At 39.4% G+C, this 17,362-nt stretch overlaps 1 protein-coding gene across 5 annotated transcripts; it reads right to left on the reverse strand.

Moving 5' to 3' along the window:
- Positions 1 to 294: 294 nt before the first annotated feature.
- Positions 295 to 14,473, reverse strand: gpaa1 (glycosylphosphatidylinositol anchor attachment 1). Of its 5 annotated transcripts, none has more exons than XM_084120076.1 (14): positions 14,398 to 14,473; positions 14,161 to 14,234; positions 13,391 to 13,497; positions 13,038 to 13,217; positions 12,509 to 12,620; positions 11,964 to 12,111; positions 10,692 to 10,793; positions 10,134 to 10,330; positions 6,655 to 6,851; positions 6,267 to 6,420; positions 5,289 to 5,360; positions 3,757 to 3,953; positions 2,483 to 2,653; positions 295 to 701 (listed from the first exon to the last, which is right to left on the reverse strand). In XM_084120076.1, exons 3-14 carry the CDS (start codon positions 13,462 to 13,464, stop codon positions 458 to 460), a joined length of 1,848 nt encoding a protein of 615 aa, XP_083976202.1. In that variant the 5' UTR covers positions 13,465 to 13,497; positions 14,161 to 14,234; positions 14,398 to 14,473; the 3' UTR covers positions 295 to 457. The 5 variants fall into 5 exon arrangements, with proteins under 5 accessions (XP_083976202.1, XP_083976205.1, XP_083976204.1 ...); XM_084120079.1 differs by having other exon boundaries at positions 14,170 to 14,234; positions 14,398 to 14,425; XM_084120078.1 differs by having other exon boundaries at positions 14,170 to 14,234; positions 14,337 to 14,425.
- Positions 14,474 to 17,362: the final 2,889 nt, after the last annotated feature.

Consider the following 17,362-nt stretch of genomic DNA (forward strand, 5'->3'; position numbering starts at 1 on the left):
TTGCATGTAATTATGTATAATTTATAGTTATTACTATGGTAAGTACATGTAACATATGTAACAAGGACACTGTAAAATAAAGTGTTACTGAGATAATAAATTAACCAATATGTCCACTCATCTAGTAACAATATTGCCTTTCTTTCCTAATGACTTTGAATGTTTCTGCTTTTGCTTCATTCATTCTGTCTTCATGCCATATTTTGAATCGGTTTACAACATTGGGCAATAAATAAACCCTTTCCCCCAAACACACTCAATACTTGGACCAAAGAACTCTTACCGTTGAAGTCACACCATTTAACACTCTTTATTCGTGCTTTCTCAGCGCCTGACATCCGCCTAGATCTTCCTTCCACCAACCAATAACAGCAGACAATGCCCACAGATGGACAACAAATCCTCACGATTGGCACAAAGTGGTATTGTCCTGAAGAACCGCTCCATCAGAAGCCGGTTACTTCCAGAAGAGGATGTTCCAGAACATCAGCCAGCAGGGGTAAACGAACAGGGCTAACAGTGGGTACACGAGCGACCCGTAGAGCGTGTGATCCAGAATGCCCTGCGAGATGACCGAGAGGAACAGCATCCAGCCCTCGTTGAGGCTGACGGGCGCCTCGATGAGCTCCTGGTAGATGAAGACGCAGTAGAGGATGGTGAAGGCAGGACTGAGCAGCACCATCACCAGAGCACTCAGAGCTCTGACACACACGGAAACACAGCATTAGAGGACAGACACAGGACCAGGAACACAGTAAAAACTCACTAGCTGTATGATTCGAGACTTATCATTTGGTTATATCTTAGGGCACGTTTACACGACAACGATATGCTTAAAACGGAGAGGTTTTTCCTTTGAGTTTTCCACGTACAGACGACACCATTATCAAAAATGGCTAAAAACGCTGTATTCTGCTGCCAGGCCAGTAGATGGCGATAAAACACTAATAGACTGAACACGTAATACACATGAGCATGATGTCATTGTCTTCAGAGATTTAAGTTTTTGTAGTTTACACAGAGACAGTTTTCAAAAACGTGCACTTGAAACCCGTTTTCAAAAGATTGCCTTTTCAGGCTCCCAAAACGATGTTGTCGTTTTTATGCCAAAACGCATAAAATGTTTTACGTTTTTAGTTGAAGACGGTGTCGTGTAAACGGCCCCTAAACTTGTATTAAGAGTATTTTCAGCAGTTATCGGTATCGCTGACCACAGACTGATGAGGCAATGAAATTAACATGTAACGTTAACACTGCAGTCTGTAAGAATGACAGCTAGTGGTGGAAATCGGTACTGCAGTCCAAATTCAAAATATCAGAGAGTTGTTTCCCCGCCTCCTCAGACTCGATACTCACACGGGTTGCCAGATTGAGAACACGCAACAGCAACGAGCGCAATTGACAATGAAAGCCAAGGACACTTAAACACTAAGTTGATGAGTTGATTTATCCGCATTTTAATATGCTCTCGTTAGAGATTTTTAGATACCGAGGCTTTTTATGTAGAATCTGCTGGCTGCAATACGCTGTGTTTCTGCTGGCGTCCCGGGGTGTGGAAATACTATTGGATAAACTGGCAGTGAGCGAGATCACACAGACCAAATCAAAAACAGACTTTACGACACGGAACGCACATTTCAAAGTAACATAAGTGGCTGTAGAAGTGTTTTTCAGAGAAACGAGTATCTGAACTCAGCATGTTTCATAAATATCATGGTGTTTGTATGCTTTAGTAGAGTGAAAAGGTTACTTCAGACTGTGTGACAGAAACGGTTTGCATGGACTTAAGTCACTGTGCACAAAGTTGTTAAACACAGATGGAAGAGCAGTGAGTGATTTTTTCTTTGTCGTTGCTTGACTAACATAAAAAACACAGACGGCAGCAGGAATATTAGGCTGCTGTCACTTTAAGAGCGAATGCTCCGATCTAATATACTGATACTCTCTCAACTGTTTATGTTCACTTAAGTCATAACCGACTATGTTTACTAGGATACTCTATATTTTTTACACAATTTTGTGTGCATTTGTCCGCTCAAGTGCAAGAAGACGTGAAAGAGAGCTCAGTTGTCTACGTAACACAATGAACTCTGTTTTGTGTCTTCTTGCACTTGAATATTTAAATTATCAAGGCTTAAACTTTCGTGACGAAACTGTCCCAAGCGTCGTTCACGTTTGTTCACAACATTGCATTGTTAGAAATCATAAAAACGTTACCAGCAAACTGGCAGGTGACATTGTTTAATTTACGCGCTAACGCCGAATTTAACTTGCGTTTGGTGATATGTGTATATATAACAAGGGAATGTTGTTCAATTTGATGTTATTATAATGGCCAGTGGGTCTTAGTACAAGCAAAAAAAGATCTGCTTATACTGTCATTTCAACACATTTAGTCAGATTTTCACCTAAACTGCCTCAGATTATCATTGGAGCATGCTTGACACACATAAAAAGAGTGTTTGCTGAAACGGTTTTGTACTTGGGCATGTGTGGCGTGATGCTGGCGGTGATGGGCACCAGTGTGACGGCCAAGATGAAGCCCAGAGAGAAGTTAATGAGGGCTGTGCAGCCCAACAACGCTGCTAGATAGAGCAAAGCCGTCAGTTTCAGCACTTTCCAGCCCTGCTCTGTTCCCTCTCCAGACAACAACCTGTCACAGACACAAGAAAACACATGATCAGTGTTGGTGATTAAACATCTGACACAGTGGAAATGGTTTTAAGGCCCGGGTATACTTCATTTTCCACGTTACGCTCAGCTTTCAAAGTATTCTCAACCGTGGATGGAGGAGTTCAACACATGCGCAGTAATGTTTATTTTCTGTACTCTACCAGACGCCAGAGGGCAGCACTGAGTCACGTCATTACAGGACATTCGCTCGCAAGGATAGAAGAAGAAAAGTGGCGGATCCGCTGTTGCATGCAAAGTTTAGAACAAGAACCGAAACAAAAACGATGGAGAATGATCTGATGCTTTGTGTTGTTTTGACTAGAGACAGAGCTGCTGTATGACAGGTGTGCAGCAAACAAGCTCAAATAACCCACAATTAAGTTTTTATGAGCTACCGAACCGTAAAAACGAGCCTTTAAGGACACAAAAGTGGATCCAGGCAATAAGCTGTGAAGCATCAGCTGGAAGAATGCGTTAATTGTGGGATCCTGACACACGTGCAGTAAACATTTTGTCACTGGCGAGTCAAATATCCAAATATCAGTTTTATGTATTATATTTCTGTAAGCTAAGCGATTATGACCAGGACTACTTTTGAACCAAGCGAACTGAACTACGAGTGTGAACACACCCTAAAACTTTAAAATTAGGACTATATCTTGAGGAATTTGTATAAAATACTTTGCTATCAAAACAGTTTCTATCACAAACATAGTCTCAGCCTCAGGCGTCACTCCCGCGGACCGTTGGCTGAACGTCTGATGCATACGGCACAGGAGTTTCGACAGCACTTCAGGAGTTTCGAAGTTGCGATCTGATTGGTTGAATTCTACAGGATGTCCGGGAGAAGTGTGTGTGTGTCGCGTTCTTTATCGGTCCGCCTGGAAACAAATGCCATGACTCAAAACCCCTCGTGGAAGAAGAAAGCCTTACGTTTACAACCGTGACAATGAACGCTTACCAGGATCAACTAAACGCTGGATTTTCAAAAGTATGTGAAGTTTGCGGATCAATTGTTGCAGTAAAGTTGCACACGGACAGTGAAGTACACTTCGGCTTTAAGAAGAGTTAGTGTGTGTGTACCGTTGTGTGTTGTGCGGCAGGGCTAGGCCTGCGGTGTAGATGGCAATAGCAGTGAGCACCACAGCTTCAGTCTCAGACACAGGGAAGTGCTCGACTGCGATCTCCTGCAGATGAACAGGGAGCAGGTACAGCGCCACGCCTGTCAGGTGACTGATCACCACTGGGGTCAACACTGACAACACGCCCGGACCCGACGGCTAAAGAGAAACACAGGAAACAAACGTTACGCTACGAGCAACTGGGGATCCATCCCCGAATCTGAAACATTAAACATAGCTTTAATGAAACAAAGTGAAGGTCGGCCCAGATCCGGTGTGTGTGGATCCACGTGTGCCAGATGTGGGCCGGATCTGGGCCGACACTATGTTGCTGTCTCGGCATGTAACAATTGTAGTGAAGCAGAATGAGAAAAACACACAGCTGAAGCAGAAGTGGATTAATCTGAAAAAATGTCCACAACTGCTCCCAACTTTAACCTCCTCACCGACCTGTTTAATCTGTTAAGATTTTGAACTAGTTTTTATTATTACATTTTAGTTTTCATGTTAATTTTAGTTTAATTCTTAGTGATTTCGTTATGTGCTTTTGTCATTTTATTAGTTTATTTTTTATATCGCTATTTAGCTTTATTTATTTCCATTTGATAATTTAAAGTAACTCAGTTTATTGCCAAGACAACATTTAAAATGTTCATTTAAAGTTTTGAACTAATCTTTATCAATGTTTTAATCATTTAAGTGAACGATAATAACCCTGTCACCAACACACACTCCAATCCAAACCATCTTTTTCAAACTGTCATCATTATATGTTATTAATGCTATAAGCTTTATTACATAAACATTATCTGGCATTAATTACTGTGTAAGATCTTGGCAACATTTTAGAAATTTTGCATCGTCTCATGTTGTACTTCTAAAGACTGATGCATTTACAATTATAATACAGCTTTGTGCTTTTATTCTGTATTCTCACTTCAGCAATGTGTGATTCTCAAGCTCAAAACACAGAAGAAGAAACACACTTTGCTGAAGTGATCAACAAGAAGAGATATTGTACAGTTTGTCTACAAATATGAAAGATTGCAGACGCTAAAGATTTTGAGAAGTCATATTCTTATGATACCTGATGCTTTCTTGTTATTGATGATGAATAATAGATGATAGATGAACTTTACACAGTTATTGAACTAAACTGAATCAACACTGATTTCCCCTGAATAATGAGCGTCTACTGTTGTCTTTTAGAGCTGCTTTACAGCAGATTTGAAGATCTGTTTGCATCATTGATCATCATTTTCCTCTTTATCACTGTAAAGCTGCTTTGATCATCTGTGTTGTATAAAGTGCCATATAAATAAAGGTGACTTGACTCGTCATTTTACTTGATAACAGACATCCTGAAATATAATTAGGTGTAATTTTACTTTCTTCACTTAGATTATCAACATTTCAATTATTTTCATTTCTTTAGGTGTAAAACTAAGTGGGAAACAAATGACGCTGTGAACCTTAAAATAAGAGGAGACTTACTCGCTCTGCGTCACCGACTCCATCGACCGCTGCCAGATCCGGCGTTCCCAGATGAACCCAGAGATCCAGCGCCTGAGGGGGAATTAAGGATTCCAACAAACACATCGTCCTATTCTGGTGAGAAATAGTGTTCGATTCTGAATTTTGCCCCATTTTTTAATTCAGAAAGTTGCACCACAATAATTATTACACAAGCAAATTTCCAATCTAGGTGCGGGAAAAAAGGTCCCTTGTCTAATTGTCAATAGTGTAGAGGCTCATGAAGCCCGGCTCACACTGAAGTCCATTACAAACCACATGTTGATTCCTATTGAAATGACTAGATTTCTCCAAGGAAAGTTTGACCGCACCTTTATACAACAAAACACAAAACCAAAAATGCTGAATTTTGCTCAGTATATATAATTCTGAATGGTTTCTAATAGAGAAAATTAAATTATACCCACACTGATTTGTTTAAACTGTACATTCGATTCAATGATTCGTTCATAACTGTCTAATGTCTGTTCACATTGCTGTTTATCAGTAAGAGTTTCTTGCCTTCCTCATGTTCATTTAGTGAGTCTTCGAAAAGAAGAAAACAGGCCGTTTTCCTGCATTTGAGGGGCCGTTTACACGACACAGTTTTCAACTAAAAACGTAAAACTTTTCATGCGTTTTGGCCGTTCGTCTACATGACAACAGTGTTTTGGGACCCTGAAAACACAAACTTTTGAAAACGGTCCCCGTGTAAACAGCAAAAACGTGAATCTCTGAAGACGATGACGTCATGCTCATGCGTATTACGCATTCAGTCTATAGCACTTCATCGCCATCTACTGGCCTGGCAGCAGAATACAGTAATGTCGTGTAAACGTACCTTTAGTTGCTGATGTCGAAGGGATTTAAGGCTGTTTGGTGTTTTGGTTATTCATTAATAAATAACTAGACCCAGTCCTTACAGACGGTTAAAAGCATCGCACAGACTGAAAAGGATACTCGAAGCAGCAAGATGACTGCCAGGAGGCCAAACGCCGGCATATAGTAGCCAATGGAGACAAACCGAGAGAGAGAAGGCAAGAGGTAAAAGAAATATGACTGATGAAGACGCTCCAGGAGATTGTTCAGTTTACGGGCCATTCCCTCCAACAATCTGAGAAGGTGAAAGAGGAGAACAACAAATAAGGATGGATGGTCAGTTTATCCGATTACCCCAATACTGATCCTAAAGTAAGAACAACTGCCATAAAACAGAGTTTGACTGCACCTTACTATGTTTGCTTTGTGCTTTTTTTTGTTATTTATATATATTTTTTGTTTAGGCCTACACATATTGTTTAATGTTATCAACTAAAAGAAAAGTGCCCATCCCTGACACAAACCCAACCTGCCAATGGTGGTGGCGTCCATCTTGTAGTGTCTGAAACTGTTGATGCCCCGAATAGAGGCGGCTTCGATGTGGTATCGCAGGAAGAGGCCGTGATCGCCCCACGAGCGTCCACACGCCTGCTTCAGCACCATCAGCATCATGGTCTGAGCCGCGTGGGTGTAGCCCTCCGCCGTGTCCCAGTCGTTCCTCTGGAGCTGTGGAGACACAAGCAACAGCAGTCCTGACGTGTTCAGCAAGCAGTGTCTCGCTAGCCAGTTTACATCAGCTCTGGAGAACAGTGAGCGTCTCACACTGACATCAATCAATACAATCGTCTGAAAGCACGTCGTTGAGGCTCGCTGTCGTGAGCATTGAGCTTCTGATCTTCTGAGCTTCTGATCCACACTTCTCCCGAAGCAAACGCAGCCACACATCGCAAACATGATTCTGAGCTGTTCACATATACAGTCGAACCAACAATCATTCAGACACCAGATATCATTCGTGATCTTATTTACTAGTGAGTGCAGGACACTATAGTTCATTTCTGTAAGTGAGGAGAGCACAATAAAGTAAACTCTGATAAATTATACCCAATAATTCTTAATACAGTGACTACCAGTGACATTTATAACAATTTGGGCCCAAAAATGATTCAGACACTTTGAGCTGATCATGTTTTCCTGAAATGTTTTTTCTTTAATTTTGAATGCGACCTTTTTACACACAGACTGAACAAAATGAAGCATTGCTTGGTGATTGGTTGAGATTTTCTAAACTATAGTGAATAAACTGTGATAATGTGAGAAATGCTGAAGGTGTCTGAATAAATGTTGGTTTGACTGTAACTGCCTCTAAAATCTAGACTTCAAGACATCAGAACAGATATTCTCCTATTCTTCAGGTGTGAGGACTGATTGCGTACATTTTCCAGGAGAATAAATGTTGAAATATGTGTTATTTTGTGTGTTTTTACACGAGATTAATATAGTCAGAGTGATTTTTAAGAGTAGAGCCTGTGGCATCAGACTCCGATGTTGAAAGACATAAACGTATAAAGTTCATTCACTGCACGCTTGAGCACATGGTGGATAAGTGCATAGTGCGTCGTTTCGGACAAAGCTATAGTCTTGTAGATGTTGATCTTCTTTTAAACAAATATAACTAGGGATGCAAGATATATCGGCCACCATATCGGCATCGGCTGATACGCGTTCATCTTTAATGTAATCATTATCGGGCTGATAAGAAAATTTGGCTGATATATTAAAGATAAATAATGTATTATTTCCTTCAGCCGAGAACACTTCAGATGTGCACTGTTCAACATGATGGTTTTAAATATGATTGGAATCACTTCAAAAAAGAAAACACAGTTCAGTGCAACATTTCCTGTCATATCGGCTACATACAATTATAATGGGAACATCACTGTAACTGTGTGTTTGGACATGGCCTCCAACACTGTAACTGTTTCTGCAACTCTCCAAAGCACGTGGATATGAGGCACACGATTGGCTGTCGGTTGCTAAACATCATAAATTATGAATATAAGTTCTATAATGACAGTGTAATGTAAAGCCCTATCCGGACGCGACTAGTTTAACATGGAGAGGTGGGGTAAAGTAATAATTACCAGAGCTTCTCTGTGATTTTAGTCCCGTCCGAATGTGCATCTCAGTGATCGTGACGGACAATGTCAGTAAAGATTACAGCGACTTTTATCTTCAGTAAAAAGGTCAGAAAAATTACCTCAGGTGATACTAATCCCGTGCGAATAGACCCGCTGTAAATATGTACGTAAACATTTCATCATTTCCTGTTTAAAAGTAGTTTCCGTTACTCCTATCTGTTACAATCATGCGTTCAGACCCTCCCTTACAGATAACGTTAAGGTAAAGGAATTCTCAGTATGAAAGATTTGTATATTAAGAATACATTTCCCTCCTTTTCTCAGCTCAGCGAAAGATCCCTCTTTTCACTTTTTCAGATATCTTCAAGTCAGGAACTTTGTTCGTACAAATATTATACACTTTGAAACTTTGCCTTTAGAATGTAAAATATTTGATTTATTTTCTAACTCTCCTGATGCTAAGGGCATAACATCTCTTTTTGTTAATGCTTTTAAAGACAATACAGACTTTTCTTCACTTCACTTGAAAAAGGCTTGGGAAGAAGATTTAGGGATTCAGGTTTCTGAGACTGTTTGGGACAAATGTCTTTCATCTATTTATTCTTGCTCTATAAATTCAAGACACCAACTTATTCAGTACAAGGTATTACACAGACTTCACTACTCTAAAACAAAGCTTAGTAACTTCTATTCTTCCGTCTCTCCTACATGTGATAAGTGTAAAGCTACTGAGGGTACCTTGGCACATCTTTTTTGGTTCTGTGCACAAATTCAGAGTTTTTGGATAGAAATTTTTCAGTTTTTTTCCAAAGTCTACAATTGTGCTTTACTTCCTGACCCATTCATAGCAATTCTTGGTTGGTCAGACTCACTGCAGGCTCTCAGGCCAAAAGTACGGTTACCAGTTCAATATGGTGTGATTGTAGCTAAGAAAGTTATCTTGCTTTTGTGGAAGAAAAATACTAGACCCCTCTTCTCTGACTGGCTAACTGGACTCACTTCTACGTCACATCTTGAAAGAATTAGATACTCCATATCCGGGAACCCTGCAAAATTCGATAAGATGTGGGAACCAGTTTTAAATTTTTTGTCAAACCAGAAGGACTAATTATTTATTTATGTTTTCCTGTTCTGTAATAATCACTTTCTGTAATTATTGTGATTACACTTTGTAACAGAGGTTGGCTTTGTGTACGTCTCCCTTTTCTATAGTACTTTTGTTTCATTTTACACATTGCACAGATTTCTGTTTTATGAAGGGTCTTTTTGTCTGTTATTTTTAGTTTTTGATGTTTGAAAACCCCAATAAAAATAATATACATATAAAAGTAGTTTCAAGTATGGAGACGCTTGATAAAGCATCAGTTGCGTTCTAGACGCTGGGACGAGTCTGTGGCAAAACTCAAGTGTTTCACACACACCATTCAGATCAGAGAGAAGATCGACAGCACTCGTTAGAGGCACGAAACATCTTTTAGCGTTAGGTAATTTTTACCAACACAATCCAGTCTGAAGTTAATTAATACATCGTTCGACCGGACATAACTGTTATATATATATATATATATATATATATATATATATATAAAATATTGGTATATGTGTTTGCGCACGTGATATCAGGAAGCAACGTAATACACACATGACGATATGAGGGTGATGGCGATGAGTAAATCGAGTTACTCTCCCACTTCTGCTAGTTTTACTGAGATCTCTCATCCCGTGCGAATTGGCCATTAATATTACAGACATCCTGTGGTAAAACTACATCACTCCATCTACCCTTGTAAAGTTAATCCCGTCTGAATAGGGCTTAAGACTGTTTAATTTGTAATCTTACTAGGACTTCCCCAGTCTGTCCTACCTTCCCCTGAATGGTGCAGAGCACTCCTAGCTTCTGGCAGAAGGCGTAGAAGAGGTTGGCCAGGTCCAGGTTGGGCAGCTGACCGTTGAGCCCCTCCAGGATCAGGTCCAGGCTGGTGATGACGTCACTGCTGAGCTCCAGCGAGAGGGCGGCTTGAATGGACCCCGCGCGGCCCTGCAGGGGCGAGTACTCCATGCCTGAAGCAGAGAGAGAGAGCCGGGACAATGACCACAGACACGGCTGGCGATTCACGCCTTAGAAGCGCTAGAACGACTGCAGTTGTGGAGTTAGTAGGGGTGTGACGAGATCACGCGGGACTAAAACGGGACGAGATTTCTCGTCGAGTGAAAAGATGATTCGCGGTATCACCATAATTCATACTCAAAGTAGAACTGAAATGACATTTATTACACAAATTAAAACATTTTAAAATGGATTTCTATAAAATTCTGTGCAAAAATCTCGTATCTCGTCTCGTGAGATAAGCGTTTCGTCACACCCCTAGAAATAAGGTCATTTTTCATGATCTGAATCCAAAACGAAGACGTCTGTACACACCTGTAATGTTGGTGTGGTGGTATCCTTCCAGCCAGGCCTGCATGCCGATCAGATCGTGCTCGTTCACCAGGAAGATGATGTCTTTGGCCCAGTAAACCTGGCCTTTGGGGAAGAAGTGGATCAGTCCATTATTTAGAAAAGAAGATCAATCTAGAGCAAACTTATCAAGAGGCACAGACTCAAATGCTTTATATAACCCTATAAAACAAACAAAACCTCTCTCTCAGAATTCACTTCCATCTAGGGAAAACCCACCATAAATTTATATTTATATTTTTTTATATATATATATATATATATATATATATATATATATATATATATATATATATGTATATTTATTTATTTATTTATTTATTTATTTATATATACACAGGCAAAAAAAACAAACACTATATACACACATATACAGACAAAAAAGTCCTAGAACGGTTGCCCAATCAAAGCTTTGAAATCAAATATTTTTAATTATGCTGAACTTTCATTATTGCTGATATTTTGACCATTTTTAGTTTATCAATGCAAAGAAACACATTATTTTGCAGGGCTTGGCCACTTGGTGGCACAATACAATTACAAACATTTTCTTGATTTATTTTTTGCAGAATTTTAGTACAACTAGTCCAGGGAGATTTTTGGAGACCATATTTAACAAACACATTAAACTTTAAATTCTCCCGGATAATGAATAGTTATGAAATGGCCTTGAGATTGTAGGCCCTGTGTATAGTTGGTATTAAAATGCGCTTCGGTCGATCGGTTCACAAGTGGACGACACTAAATACAGGCGTAAACGGGGTTTAAATGTTTTGAGCTTGTCCACTTCTTCTGGTTTGAAGATGAAAAACGTCCCCGACACAATGTTCTCTCATCATTCCTGATCTCTAACACACACACACACACTCACAGCGTTCGGCTGGTCTTGAGACTATCAGAGCAGAAACTAAAGCTGAAGCTCTCTGTGTGTTTGTCTGTCGTCTCCGGTCGTGTTCACATGTAAATTGCACGAGCTTATTTCGTCCATTAGACTGAAAGATCTGAAAAAAACACTGCATTCACCCGGCCACAGACCCTCCCCTCGAAGAAATCAGGACAGAAGTGGGTGAAAGTGGACAAGAGACGGATTAAAACACCAGGTGTAAACGGGAATGTGTTTCCCTGGTCTACTTGTGATCCGATCCACCCAAACACATCTTAATAGCGAGTGTAAACAGGTCTGCAGACACCGGCTCCGCTGCACAGCCCTGTGTCCCAGTATAACCAGTGTCTTACTCCTGAAATACTGCGCGAGAGCCAGCAGAAGACCGACCGCCTGGTTGTTGCTGTGTCCAGGACTGCAGGGAGCGCTGATGACCAGAGCCTCTGTGCGAGGAGCTCGAGGAGCTCGCAAGATCCCGTACACATTCGTGCCTCGGACCATCTGAACAAAACACACAGGAAAACAGGATTTAGTCAATTATACCTTCTGGTTTGTAGACAACCTACATGAACCACTGACACCCCTTGCAATAGTAACAACATTTTTGGTTACACTTTATTTTAATGTGTCCTTGTTTCACATGTTACATGTATTTACTATAGTAATAACTATAAATCAGGCATAATTACATGCAATTAACCCTCAACCAAATCCTGATCCTAGCCAAATACTCCCTATAGTAAGTACATGTAGTTAATTATTATTACTCAGTACTTAAATCTATAATTACACTGTAACAGGGACACATTAAAATAAAGTGTAACATAATATTCCCCAAAAACCAGCTTACAGTCAGTACAGGTAATTTGCATGACATAAGGTTAAAAACGTGACTCACATATCTTTCCTTGTTCTCGTCGGGGAACGGCAGCTTGCGGGAGAAGCTCTGGGTGAACACCTCCAGTCCTCGATCCTGCATCGTCTTCACCAACCAGTCCACCGGCATCCCACTGCACACACACACACCAGGTACTCCTCACTCACTACACACACTACATCTGCTCTACAGTCAGCATGAAATCAAAAATGGTCAATACTCGTTTGTTTTTTTTATGCAATATTACAGTATTTATTCTAAATCATTTATATGTGACCCTGGACCACAAAACCAGTCACATGGGTCAATATTCTGAAACTGAGATTTATACATCATCTGAAAGCTGAATAAATAAGCTTTTCTTTGTTAGGATAGGACAATATCTGGCCGAGATACAACTATTATCAAAATCTGGAATCTGAGGGTGCAAAAAAAAAATCGAAACATTGAGAAAATCGCCTTTCCATTTATGTTGGCGATTGTCATTCACTCCCAAAAATAAATGTTTAATAAATCGCAGACACTGCGATGATTTCCAGGATCTGCTCACCCTGCCTTTCTCTTGTGAGCGTCGAACTCCTTGGCCGAGGCCAGCGCTCGTTCCCCAGCGGAGAAGCGCTCCTCCACCATGGTGGAGCCCATGGCGTTCTCCGACATGTATGTGCGCAGCGTGAAGGGCTCGAACGCCAGGCCCATGAACCACACTATGGCCGCCAGGTAGCACACCATACTGAATAACACAATGAACACAACCACATGTGGAACAGGAAGTGATGACACAGTCAGGTTGAAACAAGGTTAATGAATGCTGTCATTTCAAAGGTGAAACTACACAGAAACTCAAACAAGTTTTTTACACTCATAATACCATATTTTACATTCGTCTGGCTGGCAAACACCTACCATATGGGTGTGTTGAGGCGGGTCAAGAGGTTGGTCAGGGCTTTCCTGCGGTTCGGGTCGGACAACAGACCCATGATGATGATCTACCGCTCTGCTTCAGCGGACACCTAATGAATGAGAAACAAAACTCTCCATCTTAAAGAATGTGGAAACACAATATCTTTCATTATAAGTCTTCAACACTTATTATAACAGAAGGTGTTTATTCACCTTTATTGCCCAGGAAATAAAAGACATCTTCGCATGGTAATGTTTTATAGCGAACATATGTTGAAAGAGGACATTTAGTTTAATGGACAGAATTCATAAAGGTGTTTAAAACCATTACATTTATCCGTGTTTAAAACCAACACACAAAACCACTGCTTGGGAAAACAAGCAATTTGACTCAAAACGCTGCAGTCCAGTGTTTGTACACAGAGAACCAATGCTTTAAAGAAAGAAAAACACAGATTAATAATAATAATCGTGTTCTGCAGATTTGAGTCATATGTTCTCAGTCTCAGGAGTTTCAGCTCTGTAACTGACCTATAACACGTCCAAATGTTTGTGTAATGCTTACAATAATGTTTTTGATTGAAGTTATTATTATAACGTATTAATAAATCTATTAAATGACGATGTCAAAATGAATGAAAGCTAATAATGAAAGGGCTACTCCCTACTAGGCTACTAGGAAACTAAAACACCAGCGGGAGCCATACACCGCAAACGCAGTGAAATGAGAAGACACCATTGCGATTATAATGATCATTATTAGGATTAATTACCTTAAGTACCTGAAGTGTGATTTATTCAGCGTTAATGCTGAACTGCTGTGTGAATGCAGACACTAGCTCATCCCCTGCGAAAACACATTTAAAAAGCCTTCAGAACAATCACAAAATGCGTGATGGCTTTCAGATAAACTAAAGAATATTAACGCTCCTTTATATCGTGTCCTTGCCTTGAAATATCACACATTACAGTACAGTTTCATCTGCAGCTGCATCAATTCATTTACTCACACTGTTGTTCCGTGTTTCGGCCGGAAGTAATACGGTGCGGACCAACTTCCTGTGGCGGGGAGAGAAAACCGGAAGAATCCCTATGGAAGATTCTTCTTCCTTCTTCTTCTTCTTCTTCCTTTTAATGGCGGTTGGCAAACAACTTTTAAGTGTGCATTACCGCCACCTTCTGATATGGAGTGTGGATCACAATAGCCTTTTCTCACTGTCACTACCCTTTAAATAAATAAATAAATAACTTCATAAATATCTAACAACATTATTAATATTCATACATTATCATTATTATTAAATACAACTTTCTAAGACAACTAAACTCATATCCTTCTACTAAGCCCTGTTTTATTCAAAAACACAAATATCGCTCTATACCCTACATGCCCTGAATTCATTTGTAATATTTCCTTCATTTCAAATCTAATTTTTTCTTTTCTAAACCAGTCTTTCAGCCTCATCCTTTCCTCCTTATACCTATGACAATTAATAATTACATGTTCTACTGTTTCGTTAATATTACAGACCTCACACATCCCAGTCTCATGTTTCCCTATTATTTTAAGCGTACTATTTAATCCAGTATGCCCAAATCTCATTCTCGAAATAATGTCCTCTTCCTTTTTATTCCTATTATTTTCTCTCATACCTCCTACCCTCTTCTGGATACTGTAGTACATTCTCGCTTTTGTTTCTATATTCCACTCCTCTTGCCACTTCTTTCTCATTTCTGCTTTAATTATGCTTTTAACTTCCGCCTTACTATACCTTATTACCATATCTATCTCTGTTTTTTTTTTGTAGCATTTTTGGCATATTTATCAGCCAATTCATTTCCTTCTACTCCTATATGGGCTGGAATCCAGATGAATTTTACTACCACTCCTACTCTATTAATTCTATAAACAGCTTGGGCTATTTCCAACAAAATATCCTGTCTTGCTTCTGATTGCATGTTCTTAATACTGGTTAACACACTGCTTGAATCTGACCCTATTAACACTTCCCTTGACCTACTATTTTCAACCCACTCAAGGGCTAAGAGAATGGCCATCATTTCTCCTGTAAACACTGACAATTTATCATTTACTCTCTTATTAAACATAACATTCATTTCTGGTATAATGAACACAGCTCCTACTCTATTATCTTTTGTTTTTGATGCATCTGTGTATATATCTTAGTAAACATAGAATACTTCTCTAGGTATCTACAAACCTGACTCCTATCAATATTATTCTCTTTTTTCCACTCTAAAAAATGCAAATCTACCCCTAACTCCCCTAATAACCAAGGTGGAACATTAGATAATGGCACAGTTGGGCTTACCGTAATATCTCCTATCCCTATCTCATTGACTGCATCGCTTATTATCCAACCAAAGCTCTTAAACTGTCGTCTTTCCCCTTCTTGACAAGGTTGTAACACCTTCTGAGTCGGGTGTCTTTCCTTATGCCCTTTTAAATTTGCCCAATACGTTGATGTTTGGTTTCTTCTAATCTCCAATGGCATTTCATTCATTTCTACTTGTAATGCTGCTACTGGAGTTGTTTTAAAAGCACCACAACATAGTCTCAGCGCCTGACTTTGAATAACATCCAACTTTTTTAATAATGTTCTTGAAGCAGACTGGTAAACTGCACATCCATAATCAATAACTGCCCTAATTAATCCCCCTATGGAAGATTCTCAGTTAGTTTTGTTTTATTTTTTCATGTTCCAGTGTCAAAAAGGATCATCATTATTATGGTGCATATAGGTTTAAAAATAATGCCGCCCTTAAAATGAATAAAGTATTTAAAACGGCAAAATAAATTAAAGAGGGAATATGAATGATATTGAATATGATATTTTTACAAATACAAAAATTATACAATGGGCAATTATATTTTAACTTCTAATCTACTTTAAATGGATAGTTCAGCCAAAAATGAAAATTGTTTCATCATTTACTCACACAAGTCGTTCCAAACCTGTAATTTCCTTGATTTTATGAGCTTATTTCGTTCCTCAAATCAAGCCTCAAAATTGCAAACATTTCCTTAAATAAGAGGAAAATGTATCTGGTTTTAATAGGGGAATCTTCTCAATATTTTCTATCAAACACTAAACCACAATTTCATTATTGAACTGTATACATTTTTAATCAAATTAATTTTAATGAAAATTACAAGACCCCCCCCAGTCATTTTGTACAGTCTAGTACAGTATTATTTTAGTATAATTACAGTAGAGTATATCACACTTCATAATGCAGTTTTATCACAGATTGATTCCAGCCATCATTCAGTAAAAGAGTCAGTATCACTGCTGAATACAGATCCATTTATTTCACGCCAACATTTACAAGTTTATAAACAAACATGTAATGAAACCACCAACTTCCAATGATGAAACTTCCAAAGTTCCCACACAACGAGATCCTCAAATACAAAAGCAAAGTAAAGTTGTATTTATCGATAACATGCACAAGTTACTCCCAATCCTCAAGGATGACTTTCGCAATTCATTCAATAGTTCCTATAACAAAGTGCCACACCCTCATTTCATTAAAACCCCTAAACCGACCCCTCGTTGCTCAGTGCCAATGTCACACTCACAAGTGTCACTTTCATTAAACGCCACAGAAAGATTGTTGATGACCAAGTCTTCAGAAACAGGACAGACGAGCTGTAGGCCTAAAACTAAAGCCCAGTGCGAGATGGTCATTTCCAAACGCCAGCTCCGGAAGAAATGTTGATTTCCTTGATTATGATCGAGGTATGAAACAACATCGCTGTGGAAGGAAAACAAAGATGCGCGTTTCTAAAATGTTACAGATACGCAATAACTCACTTCTTTGATGGTTCAGTGGCTGAAGAGAATACACCACTGATCTTACAAACATCAGATCTAATGAAACTCACCACAGGCTCAGAGAGAGTCAGCGTACAGTGCCGGAGGAGGCAGAAGATCAATGTCTGCAAACTGG

Source organism: Abramis brama (assembly GCF_963993115.1).
Source record: "Abramis brama genome assembly, chromosome: 7".
In the NCBI taxonomy this organism is placed as follows: Eukaryota; Metazoa; Chordata; class Actinopteri; order Cypriniformes; family Leuciscidae; genus Abramis; species Abramis brama.